The sequence below is a fragment of the Raphanus sativus genome, chromosome 4 (genome assembly GCF_000801105.2).
Source record: "Raphanus sativus cultivar WK10039 chromosome 4, ASM80110v3, whole genome shotgun sequence".
Taxonomy (NCBI): domain Eukaryota; kingdom Viridiplantae; phylum Streptophyta; class Magnoliopsida; order Brassicales; family Brassicaceae; genus Raphanus; species Raphanus sativus.
Window position 1 is genome coordinate 17,977,980 of NC_079514.1, and position 19,180 is coordinate 17,997,159.

General features: G+C 35.5%; 1 protein-coding gene across 1 annotated transcript; it reads left to right on the forward strand.

The window, feature by feature from the left end:
• Nucleotides 1–6,455: 6,455 nt before the first annotated feature.
• On the forward strand, nucleotides 6,456–7,129 carry LOC108850453 (uncharacterized). The gene is made up of 2 exons (XM_018623984.2): nucleotides 6,456–6,763; nucleotides 6,863–7,129. Exons 1-2 carry the CDS (start codon nucleotides 6,512–6,514, stop codon nucleotides 7,025–7,027), a joined length of 417 nt encoding a protein of 138 aa, XP_018479486.2. The 5' UTR covers nucleotides 6,456–6,511; the 3' UTR covers nucleotides 7,028–7,129.
• Nucleotides 7,130–19,180: the final 12,051 nt, after the last annotated feature.

The window sequence follows — 19,180 nt, forward strand, 5'->3', positions numbered from 1 at the left end:
TTTGCCATAGGCAACTTTATACATAGGTCATGTCTGTTAGATCATGATCCTTATATCCATAGTTTATCTATGATCGATCTAAGACATTTTGCAGTCTTAGTGTGCCGGCAATTCGTACACATATATATATGGACGATTGGACTGATCTAGGCCGGACACGGTCATGACATAGAATTGATCTAATTGATCCTCAAATTTATGTCTAATGACATCCATGATCTACAGCTTTATCATGGACCAAATCTTATAATATGGTCGGACCCGTTTGGTAGCATATGGACACATAATGCGGTCCTACACCTTTTGTTCAAAGATGAACTTTGATCTTATAGCTTATCTTTATGATAGCTTATTCATTCATACCACAGCTTGGTTGGTTCATGCTGAGAATTTTGACCAACCATAAGTATTACCAAAATTTGGCTAATTTGTGGTGATGGTCTATAACCTTTCTAAGGTTTGATGAATAACCATTTAACCTATCTTAGGCTGGTTAGTATAACACAAGGATTTTAAAATTCCTCTATGGACTGATTTGAATTGTTCTTATAGAACCTTTTATTTGCTTACATGTAGCAATTTAATTCAGTCCATGGACAGCTTTAGGAAAATGCTGTTCATGAGAACTTCTTTTCTCATCTTATGATTCTGAGCTCAGTATATTTTGGTAAACCTTTTAGGTACCAATAATATTATTATCATCCAGTGAGTCATATATAACATACTACATCTTTTGAATTTCTTCCAGACATTATATGTAGTGACATATGTAGTATTATCCACCACTTTGGATTATATAGACCTCCCTTGGTCTGTCTCACGATTTTATCCTTCTTTCAGGATTTATCTATTCACTGGGCATCATATGGCGTTTACATATTCATGGCCAATTCAATACGCCTTTATCTGTCACTTTTAGAAACCCCACGTTTCTTTCTTTCTTTATTCATTATTATGAGTACTCTTGCGTGGGTTCATGATCCTCGATTCATTATTCATGTGCTACATATTCGCGCTTTTTCTATGAATGTATTGTGTCGACACATTTATATATATATGGTTTCCTTCCATTTCCAGACATCAAATAATTAATTGAGATCTCATCATAGTCAATGGGTATGCCCTCGGTACCAAGAGGCTCAGCGTCCCGAACCACATTAGTAGGCACCTCAGCCATAGCCATCCCGGGCTAGTCTGGAAAATATATGACCTCGGTTTCTTTTTGCACCTTTCTTTAATTTCCGAGGTTCCTTTTGGAACATATATTTGGTCTTATATTAGACTCTGTAGCAACTTGGTTGTGTCTTTAAGACATCAAAACCGTGTGGTGCTAAGCTGGGATGACATAGTCATTCTTTCTCGGGTCAATGTGTCTGGCATTTTATTTTGCTATCATTGTAGCATATGGACGTCTATAAATCTTTCTCTAGTCCGAGGATCTTTGCCAAGACAATGATGGTTGATACCATTCTTTACCAGCTTACTACTTCTCCTTTCAAATGTTGGATATTGGGATTCATAAACTCTATGTAATCCTTGTTCCTTGGCCTATGATTAAATCACCCATTTTGGCTCAAGGTTTCTTTTAAACTTATGGAGAAAGTATATTCATAATATATATCCAACATATATATTCCCAATCCTCCTTATGAGATTCTAAGATAACTTGATCTTAGATGGCACATATATTTGTGGTGGATTTATTCATAATATCTTAATATGATATATGTCTGGACTCATGACCCGTATTAGTCTGAGGTGGGAATATTTATTATCACTTATATGGCCTGATATAATATCTATGGCCTGATGCAAGTTAATCTTTTATAACTCATGATGTCCCCAAGCATATGGACTTTTAGATTTTGAACCTTATAGGTAATGGTCATAATATGATAAATTCAACCAATATGAAATATGGTTGTGGACCATGTTTCACGAATTTTAGTATGGTCATGTATCATGGGATTTTACCTCTCCCCCTCATGAACATACTCTAATTCGTAGTGCTTGGGACAATAAATTCCCTTGTGCATAGATATAAATTGCACAAACGTGAGATCTTATGGGATAGCTTTTGTGCCCTTTTAAATCTCTGCATCATAATTCAGATGGCTAAGTATGGAAATGCCATCTAAGTGATAATTTTCGTGGGTCAATCAAACATGATTATGATTGCCCTGGCTATTTGCCTATTATCATATTGATCATTAGATCAATAGAGAATGTAGTCTCGACCACTTAGGCGATTTTAATTTAGGTACTCTTATTCTCTTTTGCCCATTGTTGGAAACCATATTTTCTTCTTAATTCAATGGGTCTTATAGGGTGAATATAATGCCTTTTAGGCAATGCCTTGGTCGGACTTCTTTTCCTTTCTTTCAAGGAATGTCCAGTTGAGTTCAAGAGTATATTATGCATCATAATAGAGCCTAGATGGCCGAGCATGTCGTGCCATATGTTAAAGGCTTCCCTGAACTCTTTGGAAAGTGATTTGGGGTATTAACCCACAATCATATTTATCTTGGCTCAAAGAAGGCCTATAGATATAGTAGGCATAGTCTCTAGGACTTTCCTTTGGCCTTGGGCATTTTCATAAATCATAAGGAATTCTTTCTTTCCTTTGCCCATAGTTTCAATATGTAGACTATTCATATGAATGTCTTTGAAACTTTGATAAATTCCACTTTGATTTATGTGGAATGTAATGCATCAGAGATTTTTAGATGTGTGCCTTTAAGCATCATGAGGTTGGACTAGCCATGACCTTGAATAAAATATCTTTTGTCTCTTAATGTAATGTGGCTTGGTCCACTATAGAGAACAAAGACAAAGTAAAATGATGTCGAAATCTAATTGGCCTCTTTAAGGCAATATGAAGTCTCGTATTCAAGCTGATCATCATTCTCATGGTCGAAATTATTCGCACCATCTAGATGGACCCAATGGGTCATAGGGTTTTATCCCTTTATGCTCTCCTGGTAGAGTTCAATAAGGTGTTTGGGAGTTCTACATCGGTTGGCCCAATGATTATTCATCCCACACTGATGGCAAGCAGATTTGGTCGAGGCCTGGGTTTTTAAAATCGGACTTATTCCCACGGACTTATACCCACGGCTAGGTTGATAACCTTGGCCTCGGCCTCGACTATGGAGTGACTGTGGGTGATATCCACGCACACCCTTGCCATCTTCCATGGCCTTTCACATGGCCATGGTTTGACTCTTTCATTTGGCTCTGTGGCCGTATGTGCCTTAGGCAATGCCTTAAAATCCAGGAGGCCTCATCTCACTATTCCTCATGAGTAACTCATTGTTTTGCTTAGCAAGCAACAAACAAGAGATTAAATTTGCATATGTGGAGGAACCCATTTCTCGGTATTATTGCTGAAGCAAAGCATTGCTTGTGGAATGTAGAGAATTTCTTCTCTAACATGTCAGCATATGTGATAGTCTCTCCACACAGTTTCAACTTTGAGACTATCATGAATAGAGCCGAGTTATACTCATCCACAGACTTATAGTCTTGGGTCTTTAGGTCCCTCAAATCATATAGGGCCTTTGGTAATAGCACCGTACTATGGTGATCATATTTGGATTTCAGTTCTATCCAAAGGTCCAGAGGATTCTCAATAGTGAGATATTGATCATTGAGACTTTCAGTAAGGTGATGGCGTATGATTAAGAAAATCGCCTTGTATCTATCTCAAAAGTGAGAAATTTAGATACAATCACCAAGATTTAGATTTCAAGATGATTTTCAACATCTGAATATTTAACTTTGCTTTCAAGCATCAAGAATTTATGCAAGCAATAGAAGCCTTAATTTATATGATTTAATTTATATGATTTAATAAGGCTTCCCCCAAATCATATAATATAATTGCTTTAAGAAATTCTAGTATGACAATGATCAATTGATCACTGCATCTAGTGATCCTTTTAATTATAATTCATATTTGGATTGATTATATATATGTATATAATTTCATATAGGGTTTCCAAGCCCTTTAGAATTTTGAATAAGGATCAATCATTATTATGGGATCAAGCAGGATCACAATGGTCGAATGATAAATGCATGGCTCAAGAACTAATCGGATGTATGTTCTGTCCTAAGCATTGGACCAAAATAATATAAATGTGATTCTTAATGCATGAGGATACTTGATTTTCAAAGATCATAAAATGAAACTAAAACCGAAGGATATTTGGTTTTCAAAGATCATAAAATAATAACCGATTCCTTCCCCCCTTTACCGGGTAAACCAAGACAAGAAAATTTATAATTTTCAGGAAATGACTAAACCAAATTCAATTAGATTTTCAATCAATTGGTTTCAAAGCTGGTTATATTTTAATAAAGACAATCATGCTTAGTTCTTAATAAAACTATATGACAAGAAGATGCATGGAAATGATCAGTTCATGATATGTGAATGATCTAACAATTTACTTATCCATGTTTGATCGGTTTAAACAGGATTATAATTTCAATCAAAGCAAACATGCTAAGTTTAAATGAAAAACCGATTTGGTCTAATTATATGCAAGCAGTGTGAACATTTAGATGCAAGCAATATGAACCATTTTAATTTATATGAACTATTATCAGGATTGTCAATGATATGCAAACATAAAATCAGTCTTAGCAATATGACAATTATGCATGGTCAGATTTTAAACAATATGACAATTGCATTCAAAGTTGGTTCAAGATGATTCAAGATGAACAGATGCAATCAAGTATGCAACAAGATTACTATATAATTTAATCATCAATTTCAAGCATGGTAAAAGATCAAGATTAACTATCAACTTATATGATCAATATTCAATATGATATGAAATCTATTCAAGGTTGGTTCAATTATTTAGCTATCAACCTATATGATCAAATGATTTCATGCAGATTTTATTCTATGACATATCAATTTAAAATCAAGACTATATGCTATAAAACTTTTATAAACATTTTCAGTCAAAGATATGCAATTAATAAAATCAAGCAAGCATTTATAAAATCGATTTTCAGTTTATAAAATCTGATTTTGCATTTAGAAAAGTTTTAAAACTCTTGACAGATACAAAATAAATATTATTGGTCAAGGATATGCAATGAATGATTTTAATTTCGATTTTATGGATGGGTTGACTGAATTTGGGAGATCTGGCCGAAAGTGGCACAGAAAAGGATTCATGGATTTTTGTTTTGGCCAGATTATACATTCATGTTTATCACATCTGGTAAATTGGCCAAAGCATCCATAGGTTTAAGCTATCTCAAATAGTTTATGGTTCATAAGTTTTTATAAACAAGATTCATATAGATCTTTAGGTATTTTAATCTGTTTTTGAGATACTTAGAACCTTTAGAGAATTATAACTTTTATGGATTCAAAATAATTCAGAATCAAGTTTCTTATGGATCAATGGATCATAGAAACAAGATTAATATTATGGATTCATATAGATCCTTAGATTTCTTTTCAGATATAATGGTGTTCTTAGATTTTATGGATAGATTAGTTTACCATTTTACACCACAAGAATCTGAATGGACCACCATGAGAAAGAGCTGATCCACAGATGAGCTGGTTGATAGAGAGGTGGAGGAGCTGGCCGGAAAACCATCAGTCGGCGGTGCGGAGTGTTTATGCGATTGACGACGCGTCAGAGATCGGATCGACAAGCCGTCTTCGGCAACGGATTCTTCTCGTCTTGGGCTTCAGATTGATAGGTGGATCGTCTTCTGGCTCCACAAGGTTTGAGAGATACGGCGGTTTAAAGTTGCGCCTGAATATAGGATTTTCTGGCCGGAAAAGATGGCCGGAAAAGAGAGCTCAGGTGGAGAGAGACTTCTCAGGTGGAGAGCACATTCGTGCTGATAACGTGTTATAAACTAAAGAGAATGTGGAGAGTGATTTGTGAGGAATGTTGTGTGTATTTCTCATTAGCCAACACCACATTATATAGTGGTTTGTACAAGGGTTTACAAATGCTTTACAAGGAAGTAAATCTATACATTGATTACATTGACTACATTGATGTCATACATGAAGACTTGGTCAAGGTGATGATAACGAGGTTGACTGAGTCTTCTCTTCTCGGACCGGTTTATAGATGAACCGATGTAGACCGGATGTAAACCTCCTTGCACTTCCTCTTGTACTTGTTGGACTTGTCTAGTACTTGGTTAAGTACTTGGTTATGGTCCATCCACACAATGGATATTATAACAACTCCTTGTATTTTATATCAGTCTGAATAATAAAGAAATCGCTGAAAAGAAACTCAATAATTCACAATAAGATAACAATACACGATTCTACCACTTGTATTTGTTTTTTGGAATAAGTCTATCTTAACTAGGAGTAAAAATTAATAAACAAACAATAAAATAATAACGAGCATTGCTGTTACAAAAATGCCAATCATAACTTTTGGTCTCGCACGTTATATAAGAACCGACAAAAAAGAAGTCTAAGAAGAAGAAAAAAAAAAGTTGAACAATGAGTTCTTCGTCTTCCTCTTCTTCTTCTTGGTCTCGCAGTAAATGTCTTGATTCAGAATTTATGTTCGGGCAAAGGGAAGTAAAAAGAATCTTGATTCTGTTTCTTTGTTTGTCTGCTTCATGTCTTGTTTTATACAAAGCAGCTTATCCTCTGCAACGACTTAGTGTCAACAATCTCAGTTCTCTTGTCGCTTCTCCCTCCTCTCCACCATTGCCAAATATCAACTCATCAGAGATTTCTCAAGAAACAGTAAGTTCTTATACAAAACTCTGTTTCATCTGATCTCTAGGGTTTGAATCTGTAGTCTTTGGTCTAATTTTCCTTTTGTCTAATTTGTTGTTGCTTCAGGCCAAACCAAAGATCAGTTTCAAGGGGATTTTGGAGAATGCTACAATGAAGAACAATACAGTGATTATAACGACACTGAACCAAGCTTGGGCAGAGCCAAACTCTTTGTTCGATCTTTTCCTAGAGAGTTTTCGTATCGGGCATATTGAGTATACTAGTCTCTAATACTTAGATAGAAACAGAGGCTTTGCTTATACTCTTCTATATACTTGTATATAAACAACCACTTGTACATTTTTCACTAATTAATGAAATACAGTTTAAATTCTTGCTCTCTTCTTGATATGGTATCAGAGCATAACAAACTTTCCGCCATTTTCATCGTTCTCGAGCTTCGATTCACATCATGAGTGCTTCGATCTCATCTCTTTTCTTCGATTTCATCATCTCCTTGGTGATTCGTTCTCTCGATCTTATTGCTTTCGTCTGGTTCGTTCTGGTTTTGCGATTTGCGTGCCTTTGAGCTTCGATTTCATCTTCTCGAGCTCAGATTCGCATCGCTTTCGTCTTCTCTTTCGTCTTCTAGCTCGGATCGCATCTCTCTCTTGTTTTGACCCTGCGTTCTTGCTATTCGATGACATCTTCTCCGGCGAACTCTACTCGTTCGATCGTCGATCTCTATGAGAATCCTTACTATCTCCATAGCTCCGATCATGCTGGATTGGTACTTGTCACCGATCGTCTTGCCTCTGGTGCGGACTTTCACTCTTGGCGTCGCTCTGTTCGTATGGCTCTCAATGTGCGTAACAAACTCGGTTTCATTGACGGTACTATTCCGAAACCTTCTTCTGATCATCGTGATGCTGGTTCTTGGTCAAGATGCAACGATATGGTTTCTACTTGGCTAATGAACTCTGTTGATAAGAAGATAGGTCAGAGTTTGCTTTTCATGTCAAGTGCTGAGTGTATTTGGAAGAATCTTATGTCTCGTTTCAAACAAGACGATGCTCCACGCATATATGAGATCGAGCAACGCTTGAGTACTATTCAGCAAGGTTCTTTGGATATTAGTACGTTTTACACAGAGTTGATCACGCTCTGGGAGGAGTATCAGAACTATGTTGAGATCCCTGTATGTACATGTGGCAAGTGTGAATGCAATGCAGCGGCTTCTTGGGAGAAATTGCAACAGAGAAGCCGTGTCACAAAGTTCTTGATGGGTTTAAATGAGTCGTATGAAGCTACTCGTCGTCACATCTTGATGATGAAACCTGTTCCTTCTATTGAAGATGTTTTCAACTTGGTTACTCAGGATGAGCGTCAGAAGAGTCTCAAGCCTTCAACACGTATTGATAATGCTGTTTTTCAGAACTATTCTGCTGAACCGGATCAATCTCTTTACACAGGACAGGTTGATAATGCTGCATATGCTGCTGCTGTGAATAACAACTATCGTTCCAGGCCACGCCCTGTGTGTACTCACTGCGGAGTTGCAGGACATATTGTGCAAAAATGCTTCAAGTTACATGGCTATCCGCCTGGACATCGTTTTTACAACAACAACTCTCAGCGTAATCAATCTCAACCTGCTCCTTTATCTGGTTCTACTCAACGTATGCCTCAGTCCAAACCTGCACAGCCTTATCAAAAGCAGAACAGTGTTGCCAATGTCACAACGGCTTCTTCTGCTCCTTCCTCTGCAGCGACTTTGGATTTGAGTTCTTTTCATCCTGATCAAGTTCAACAGCTCATTCAACAGCTTCAGTCTCATGTGCGACCTCCTGAACCACTTGCTTCACATTCATTGGTCAATGCGTCTATAACAGAATCAGGCTTCATGGCTTCTCAATCTTCTAGTGGTACTGTCCCATTTCCTTCCACTAGCCTTCGTTTTGAGCATCAATCTTTAACCTTTCAACATCAAACTCTTTCTTCATTATCCACAAATATACCTATGGGTTCTTGGATCATTGATAGTGGTGCCACTACTCACGTTTGTTCTGACTTGAGTTTGTTCAGTTCAGTTTCTCTTGTTTCAGGAGTCACGGTTTCTCTACCAAATGGCACTAAGGAACCGACAACACATACTGGCACTGTGCATTTATCTGATACATTAGTTCTTTTAAATGTTTTACATGTGCCATCATTCCGATTTAATCTCATTAGTGTTAGTAGTATGTTGAAACATCATCATCATTCTGCTCATTTCTTCTTTGAATCTTGTCATATACAGGAGCATACTCAGGGCTTGATGATTGGTAGAGGTTCTGTGATTCACAATCTGTACATTCTTGATCAAAGTGTGCATTCTACATCGTTGAACTTCTGTGGATCCTTGAAGGTTGATGGAACTCTTTGGCATCAACGCCTTGGGCATCCATCTTCTGCCAAGTTACAACATCTTTCTGATGCTATTGGTTTAGATAAGTCTGCTGTACTCGATTCTCATAGTTGCTCTGTTTGTCCATTAGCTAAGCAACGTCGTCTTCCTTTTCCTCATCATAATAATGTGTCTCAGGAACCATTTGATCTAATTCATATAGATACTTGGGGTCCTTTTCATGTCGAGTCTGTAGAAGGATACAAGTATTTTCTTACTATTGTTGATGATCATACCCGTGTAACTTGGATCTACATGATGAAATATAAAAGTGATGTTGCTGTTATTTTGCCTTCTTTTGTTAAGCTTGTGCACACTCAGTATAAGACCAATATCAAAGTGATTCGAAGTGACAATGCTAAAGAACTTGCGTTTTCAAATCTGATTAGAGAGCATGGTATTGTGCATCAATTTTCTTGTGCATACACTCCTCAACAAAACTCTGTTGTTGAGCGAAAGCATCAACATCTCTTGAATGTTGCTAGAGCTCTTATGTTTCAATCTAGCATTCCTTTAAAATACTGGAGTGATTGCATTCTTACAGCTGTTTTCTTGATAAATCGAACTCCTTCTTTGCTTTTGAACAAGATCTCACCTTATGAGAAGTTAACTGGCAAGAAACCTGATTACAATTTCTTAAAATCTTTTGGTTGTCTTTGCTATGCTTCTACTCTTCAGAAAGATAGGCATAAGTTTTCTCCTCGAGCTGAATCTTGTGTTTTCTTAGGCTATCCCTCAGGTATTAAAGGTTACAAAGTTCTTAACATGGAGACTCGTTCTGTTTTTGTTTCTAGAAATGTTATTTTCAAAGAAACTGATTTTCCTTTTGCGCATCTTGATAGTGGTTCACAACCTGATAATATCTTTTCTAAATCAATCTTGCCGTTGCCTATACCTGTTGCTCTTGATAGTCCTTCATTTGTTCATTCTCGCGAATCATCAACTGAATTGCCTTCATCATCATCTGTATTGCCTTCATCATCATCTGCATTGCCTTCATCGTCATCGGTTCCTACTAGTGTTCCTTTGGTTGATGGAACTACGACTTCTGCACCATTAGGCACTGCACCTGATCGAACTCGGCCAAAACGAACAGGTAAGGCACCATCTTATCTTTCCGATTATCATTGCTCTTTAGTCTCTATGGATTCTTCCCTTCAAAACCACTATATTGCTAATATCATTTCCACCTCTTCTGAACCTCTTTATCCTCTATCTTCTGTTCTTTCATATGATAACCTTTCCCATTCTTTTAAAGATGCCGTCCTCACTTGTTCCCTTGAGACAGTACCTACATCTTTTAAGCAAGCTGTGAAGTCTAAGAATTGGACAAAGGCCATGAATGTGGAGTTTGAGGGAATGGATCGTACAAAGACTTTTACTGTTGTTTCTCTGCCCCCTGGTAAAAATGTTGTGGGTTGCAGATGGATTTATACGATCAAGTATAATGCTGATGGCACCGTTGAGAGATACAAGGCTCGCCTAGTTGCCAAAGGGTATACTCAGGAGGAGGGTCTTGATTACTCTGAAACCTTCTCTCCGGTTGCTAAGATGACAAGTGTGAAATTGTTGTTAAGTCTTGCGGCTTCTCATGGATGGAGTCTTGATCAGATGGATGTTACCAATGCTTTTCTGCATAGTGACCTCGACGAAGAGATTTATATGAGCTTACCGTTGGGTTACACTCCAGCTCCTGGTCAAGTCTTGCCACCAAATCCTGTGTGTCGCCTTCAGAAGTCTCTTTACGGCCTCAAGCAGGCTTCTCGCCAATGGTACAACTGTTTCTCCTCTGTTTTACTGGCTAATGGCTTCTCTCCTTCTCCAGGCGATAACTCTCTGTTTGTGAAGTTTGAGGGATCATCTTTCATTGCATTGCTAGTCTATGTTGATGATATTCTCATCACTAGCAATGATCCTCAAGCTGTCCTTGATGTTAAGAAGATTCTACATCAAGCCTTCAAGATCAAAGACCTTGGAGCTGCTCGGTTTTTTCTTGGATTGGAGATAGCACGCAACTCCACTGGTATCGCTATTTCTCAACGAAAATATGCCTTGGATTTGCTTGCTGATACAGGTTTACTTGCATCTAAACCTTGTGCTGTACCGATGGATCCTTCGATTCCGTTGACTTCTACTACTGGTGAACCTATGCTTGATGCTACTTCATATCGTGAGCTGGTTGGACGCCTGCTATATCTCACGATAACTAGGCCAGATATAACCTTTGCGGTTCATCGTCTGAGCCAGTTTCTTTCTGCTCCATCAGACATTCATTTTCAAGCTGCTCAACGCATCTTGCGCTATGTCAAGTCCAACCCTGGTCAAGGTCTCTTCTATGCTGCTGATTCTGAGACTTGCTTGAATGCTTTTGTTGATGCCGATTGGGCTTCTTGTAAGGACACACGCCGTTCTGTTACTGGCTTTTGTGTGTATCTTGGCAAGTCATTGATCAGTTGGAAGTGCAAGAAGCAACAGACAGTGAGCAGGAGTAGCACAGAAGCAGAGTATCGTAGTATGGCGTTAGCGACTTGTGAGCTTATTTGGTTGCAACAACTATTGACTGATTTGAAGATCAAGGTTCAACACACAGCTAAGCTCTTTTGTGACAACAAGTCCGCCATACATATTGCCACTAATCCCGTGTTTCATGAACGAACGAAACACATCGAGATCGATTGCCATACTACACGTGATCAGGTCAAGAAAGGTTTCATTCGGCTCATTCATGTGGTTAGTGCTGACAATCATGCAGATATCTTCACCAAACCGCTTCACCCGTCTCCTTTCCATCACATCCTCTCCCGTATGTCAGTTTCAAGCCTCTTCAGTCCATCTCTATCATCATCTTCATCTCCACTTTCCATTTCAGAGGCTTGAGAGGGGCGTATTGAGTATACTAGTCTCTAATACTTAGATAGAAACAGAGGCTTTGCTTATACTCTTCTATATACTTGTATATAAACAACCACTTGTACATTTTTCACTAATTAATGAAATACAGTTTAAATTCTTGCTCTCTTCTTGATAGGGCAAGGAACACAACAACTGTTGAAACACGTAGTAGTGGTTTGCTTGGATCGCAAGGCGTTTGAACGATGCTCACAGCTTCATACTAATTGTTACCAAACTGAAACCTCAGAAACTGATTTCTCCGGAGAGAAAGTTTACAACACTCCTGACTATCTCAAGATGATGTGGCGCAGAATCGAGCTTCTTACACAAGTTCTCGAGATGGGTTTCAACTTCATATTTACGGTATTAATCAGTGGCTTTAATTCTTTATTTCTCTGTAATATATTTTTTTTAATGAGTAAGGAGGTTTTTTATCCGTAGGACAGTAAATCTCCTAAAGTAAGGTCAAACCATGTAGTTCAATTATCATTTATAGAGTAGACCTCTCTTAACGAGACTTGATTTAGTGGTTTTGATTTGTTTATGTAAATTTATAGGACGCAGACATAATGTGGCTTCGAGATCCATTTCCTCGGCTATATCCAGATGGAGATTTTCAAATGGCATGTGACAGATTCTTTGGGGATCCTTTCGATTCAAACAATTGGGTCAATGGTGGCTTCACATACGTCAGATCAAACAATAGAAGTGTTGAGTTTTACAAATTCTGGCACAAATCTCGTCTAGACTATCCAGAGTTACACGACCAAGATGTGTTCAATAGAATCAAGCACAAGCCTTTTATTACAGAGATTGGGATTCAAATGAGATTCTTTGATACCGTTTACTTTGGTGGGTTTTGTCAAACTAGTAGAGACATAAACTTGGTTTGCACGATGCATGCAAATTGTTGCATTGGATTAGAGAAGAAGCTTCATGATCTGAATCTCGTTCTTGATGATTGGAGAAAGTATCTGTCTTTGTCAGAACATGTTCAGAACACGACTTGGAGTGCTCCTATGAAGTGTTTGGAGGACTGAGGATTTTTTTAAGAGTTATTCTTGGGTTCACTCCCTAGGTTCTGAAACTTGTTATCTTAGATTAGGTATCTTTTAAAAAAGGAAACAAAATAATTGTCAAAATTGCATATGTTTTTAAAATAAATGGAAAATAAATAAAAAATAGTAATTAACAAAAAATGAATTTTTGAAAAATAATTTTAAATCCGCCAGCAAAAAACTATACCCTAAACCCTAATCCTAACCCCTAAACCCTTGGGTAACCCCTAAACCCTTGGATAAATCATAAACTCTAATTCATAAATATCAAACTCTAAATCATAAAAACACTGAATTTTTTAATTCTAAATCTTAAACCTTTAGATAAATTCTAAACCTTAAGATTTATATATAGTTTTTTTTTAAATACATTTATACAATTACTATTACTTTTATTTATTTTTACTTTTTTATTTTAAAACATAATATAACTTGACAATTATTTTGTTTCCTTTTTCAAAAGATACTCTATCTAAAATAACTAATTCCTATTGGTTGGTGAACCTAAAGATTCACCCTAGGGGGTGAATCCAAGAAAAAGTCTTTTTTTTTAAATACAGATTTGGATTAAAAGTGTATTAAGAATGAAAAATAAATAAATGTATTAAGAATGAAGTGTCTTTAAGGACTTTAATCTAATAATTTTTCTTTCTGATTTTTGTTCTCAGAAATTTAATAAATGTTAAATTGTTTTGAGTCGCAGTTCGTAAATGTTAATACTTTGGTAGCAATTCAATTTTATATGTAGGTCGGTTCCAACGGCCTGAGTTGGGGTCTGATATCAATAATTATGAGAAACTTGAGTTGGATTGGGCTAAACTAAAGTTTAGTACTATTTGAAATCCAACACACTAAAGAAATTAATTCTGCATTTTCAAATATAAGACTAAGCAATGTCTTAACTGACAATATTGGAGAATTATGTAATGAAGAATAGTATTTTTGGATCTTACCTTTCCGTCAGAGTTCCTTCAGCTTCCTATATGCATCATGTATGACATTATTAGATAGAATTACTGCTTAAATTCCTTCTTTAACTTCCCAAGTACATATCTGACAAATGCCATGTTTATCATCGACTTTCTACTGTACACAAAAAAAAATTCCATGTATTCTTTCTACATCTCTTTAGTCGTAAATAATGCTTCCTACTGATGGAGTAGACTTCCATAGCCACCGGCGATCCGGTTTGTGTTTTTTCTTACTCCTTTCTTCTGTGCATGTTTTTTTTTATCAAAGATTAAAATTTCTCTGGTGTAAACCTAGATCTAGATTTACAGATATGAGCTCGGAGTGATGGTTGTTGTCAGTGTTATCTCACTTAGAACTTTTCCTTCGGTTCTAATTGGGATTCTCTTCTTCTCTTGTGTTCCTAGCATATCTGCTTGTGCATAGTGTTTGTCTCTTGTGGTGGATTCTTCGTAGTCGGGAAGATGTGCGTATCCTTGTCATTGGCTGTGATGGCTGATTTCTGTTGGGTTTGGTGAAATTTCTGGCTCATGGTTCAAAGATTTGGAGCTACGGCTCTTCCGCTCCTTTCCCTGGAGGGTTTTGAGGTAAAATGGTCTTCTTCCTCCTAGGTTTGTTTTTATGTTGTTGCTCATTGCTCGTGAGGTCGTGTACCAAAGAAGTATAAAAAGTTTCAAAGTTTCCAAAAAATAAGTTCGATTGATGGTTTGTGCTTATCTCATTCCTCATTCTGCGATGAATCTATTTGCTTGAGTTTTTATTTTTATTTTTATTTTAGGTTTCTATCAGTGTTTACTCTTAATCTTTGTTTAGGGTGTAATTTTGGTTTCAGATAATTCTTGTAAGTATGCTGGCTTTAGTTTCTAGAGGAATTGATGTTCCTGCTGGTTCTGTGTTTCAAACCTGTATTTTCACCCTTGTATAATTTATAATGATTGATATATTTCAGTGTTAAAAACAAAATATCGACATGACGCCTTCGCTACGATAGTATGGTTATATATTTGGGATAGAATGTGGCTATCTTAATATTTGCCAACTCGTTGATAAGAATATTGTTATAAGTATTGCTCCATCTGTCATACAAAGTTATCTATTTCCATCGACCTGTCGAACCATGATGGTCATGGGAAACTTTAGAGATGAAGTATATTTAACCCTAGATTTGATATTTTAAAGGGGGGGGGGGGAATTTATCCAATTTCTCCAAAATATATTATAAATAGTAAAGATTTTTTTAAAAAAAAAAAATCCATAGGGGGCAGATGCCCCACCCTTGTGGGCTGTACATCCGCCACTGGTTGTTGGTCTCTCTTTTGGCAACCGCTATTTTGCAAATATAAGGTCTTCTTGCATTGTCTTGATTCTCACCTTCAATGTTTCATCACTATTTTCTCTACTTTGGTGAATCACGCTTTGATTCCACCAAATCTGCTCTTGACATATCATTTTGTTAAAAAAAAAATTCTTGGGTTTGGTAGTTGAGTATTCCATTCGCTCTAACGTTTCACCATTTCGATATTGGTTATACTCATCGTTCATACTTCGTCACATACCTTACCAGGACCGGCTCTGGGTTAAAGTCCATCGGACTTTAGGCGCCAAAGATTATTAATTTTTAGAGACGCCAAATTACTAATTGTTCATTTCTAGTGTCTTGTGTTTTTTTTACTCATTATCCTAGCTTGAGCAAATAGGTTCAAAACCGTGCTCCTCTCTTTTCCTTTGATAATAATAACATTTTTTGTCTCTTTCTTCCTTAGATAATAATAACTTGTTTTCTTGTTTTAGTAATCATCAAATATACAGTTGATTCCGTATAGACAGTTTACCTTCTTTCCAATTGTTTTTCCTTTTAACTATAAATGTTACAACAAATAACTTATACCCAATTATAAATCCTACATATTCTCTACGTTTCATTGTTTCATTGTGATTAATTTTAATAGTAATAGCGGAATCTCCTTTTAGATACTTTTATTATTCCTTATTTTTCTTCTTTTATTTGTAAGTTTTTGTAAATTTGTAGAAACTTTTGAAATTCAAAAAATATATAGGACTCTAGTATTTTATCAGACTATCAAAACTCGATAATAATTTACAAACCAAAATTGATTTAAAGTGATAATATCATAAGTTTTGATTTATTTTGTAAATTTCTTTTTTTATTTACACATAAAAATAAAATAGATCTATAGTTAGCCAAGTAAAACTGCAAATATAAAAAATAAAAGAAGATGAGCTACAAATGATTATTTTACTTTAAACAGCTTTAAATTTTAATAATATTTGGTTCTATTTTGATTATATGCTTAATATATATTTTAAAAAAAATTATGGTTAAGGGCAAACAAAATTATGTTCGCTTTAGGCGTCTCAGGAGTCCTGACCGGCACTGTAATTTAATCTTGTTGTGTTTCCTATTAGGAACTATCACATCAAGGGACAACATGCCTGACAAGATATTTGGAGGCATCTCAGTGGGACAGACGTGTGTCAGGTCTGTAAAGGAGGGATCGAGACAATATTACATGTACTTCGTGCTGCGATGGAGGGGATATGGAGTAGAATTGTTCAAGCCACAAAGAGACAGGCTTTCTTCTCGATGCCTTTGTTTGAATGGATCTACAGAAACCTAAGTGATCATGATGTGAGAGATGGGATTCCTTGGGCAACTACATTCGCATTGGCTGTCTGGTGGGGTTGGAAGTGGAGATGCGGGAATGTATTTGGAGATACACGGCTTTGGAGGGACAGAGTGCAGTTCCTACGGAACCTAGCTAAGGAAGTGATATCAGTTACGGAGAAGGAAAATAATGGCATAAATAATCACTATTTTGATAACAAAAAAAATAAAATGTAGGTATCAAAATCAAAATAATATGAAATAAAATAAAATAAAATTTAACACTAATGTAACAGTAATTTTTATAGATAAATAAAGTAAAATATTTTTTATTAAACAATAACAAAATAATAATCTTAATGATATTATGAGGTACTCTCTTCACTATCTAAGAGTAATGATGTTTTAAAGATTTAGAGTAAAATAAAATCTTATGTCATATCCAGTGACCCACTATGGCCAAGATTATTTTCCTCTGAAAAAGCATTTTTTGATGGAAGTATTGTAGCATATTAGTTAATGACAAAGACTTCCATAGCATGTACGAGTTCCAAAGAATGCAATTGTAATGCCTCCCACCATCTACTGTTAGACCTTCAATGCCTGCATACTCGGTATGTGGGCTTTAACTTTGCAACAGATGGTGCGTTCTGTTGCGTTAAATTTTGGAAGTGTGAATATATTTTTATTGACCATGTACACCATATTTTTCCTTATTTTGGATTCATTTGCAAGGTATCATAAATCACTTACCAATCGATTATACATAATTCTATTACTCTAGCTCAGACAAAATTTGTTTTAACTTTTTTCTAGTTGTGTGAACATAAAAATAAGTATATTTTGATGAAAAAGATAGCTAAATCAATTTTTTTATTTTTTCAAAATATACCGCAAACTGGGATATTATGCCAGTCGTTGTGGCCAAGTGTTGAGAATATAGCATGTCTATGGGAGCAAAGTTCCTTAATCAGAAATTTAATGTGAATAGAAGAAAATTTAGGGAAACAGTAGGACAAAGATCTATGTGAGTACATCTCTAAAATAATTTGATCGAACAAGATTAATATTAATGAAAATTAATAAAAAGAACAAAACACAAAAGAATAACAATAGAGATAGAGTAATCTAGACCTCTAGTAGGTAAGTCAAATTACGCTCCTCAATAATGAATTTGGTTTTGTCTTTTATACTGTCAGTTCGCTCTAACTACTCCACGTATCTAGGACACACATGATATGCCTTGCTCCGAAGATCTCGGTTCGATTGACCGTGAAGTGACCAGGACTTTGATGTTTACCTATAGACTTGGAGCTTGCTATTTTGTGCTGCAAAGTAGCCTTTTTGGGCTGGGTTTTGCCAATAGGCCATATCTTGTTACTTCAGTATGTCGTGAGTGGTTTTTTTTTCTCAGCTAGATTTATGTGATTGATTCTGCTCCAACAATGTCCATCCAAAATATTATAAATGTAAAACCATCCGCTGATCCAAATGCTAACATGGAAATCTACATCATGGAATCGTTATCCGTGAAATCATTCATCAATATTACATTACATATGTTACGGTCAAATGATTTTTATATATAATTAATATATATATATATATATATATATGACAATGTAAATTGATTAGTATTTTAAAAAATCCATTTAACCTTTGCTTTTAGATGTATTGGATTTAACCGTTATGGTTAAGATCTTTTTCTGAATTATACTATATTTTCTTTTGAAGAATAAAAATGTTCTTTTACTACTAAAAATCAAAGAGATGATTTTTAATATTATTTTCATAAAATTTAGTAGAGAATAAATTCAAAATAAGAATAAAATGGGTTATTAAATAAGTTAGTTTAGTAGAAAATAAAGTCAAAACAAGAATATAATGGGTTATTAAATAAGTGAGTTTCATATCTTTAATTTATCTTAGACAATAATATTTATTTTAATGCTTACAAATAATTAAAAAGAATATGTATATTTTCGATATCAGTTCTATTAAGTTACATATAAATAATAATTACGTTTAAAAATATCATTAGGTTAAATCAATCTGATGATAATATACACCCAAATCAAATTATACATTGGATTTTTAGTGCATTTTATTTTTTTCCGTTTATGCATTTTCATCTCTCTTGCAACTTATATTCTTGATTGTTTATATAGTATTTATTTCTTAAAATTTTGAATGGAGATTTTTAATTTCTTAAAATTTTGAATGGAGATTTTTGTCTAAATCTAATACTCTAACTGGATATACATGCATATAGTTTGATACAGTAAATGCATCCCCTATATGTATAAACTTGTTGAGTGTATTTAGGTATAAAATCTGCGAATTTCAGAACAAAGTATATGATTTATAAGTATATAAATATGTCATAAACAAATACATAGACACAACAATACCTTTACATTCACTCATCTGATCATCATCTTTTTCGTTTGTTA

What these genes read in the sequence shown, in the direction of transcription:
- LOC108850453 (XM_018623984.2), top strand. Translation starts at nt 6,512, where the DNA reads ATGAGTTCTTCGTCTTCCTCTTCTTCTTCTTGGTCTCGCAGTAAATGT. An exon ending in CAGAGATTTCTCAAGAAACA is followed by an intron (nt 6,764 to 6,862) that starts GTAAGTTCTTAT and finishes TTGTTGCTTCAG; the next exon opens with GCCAAACCAAAGATCAGTTT.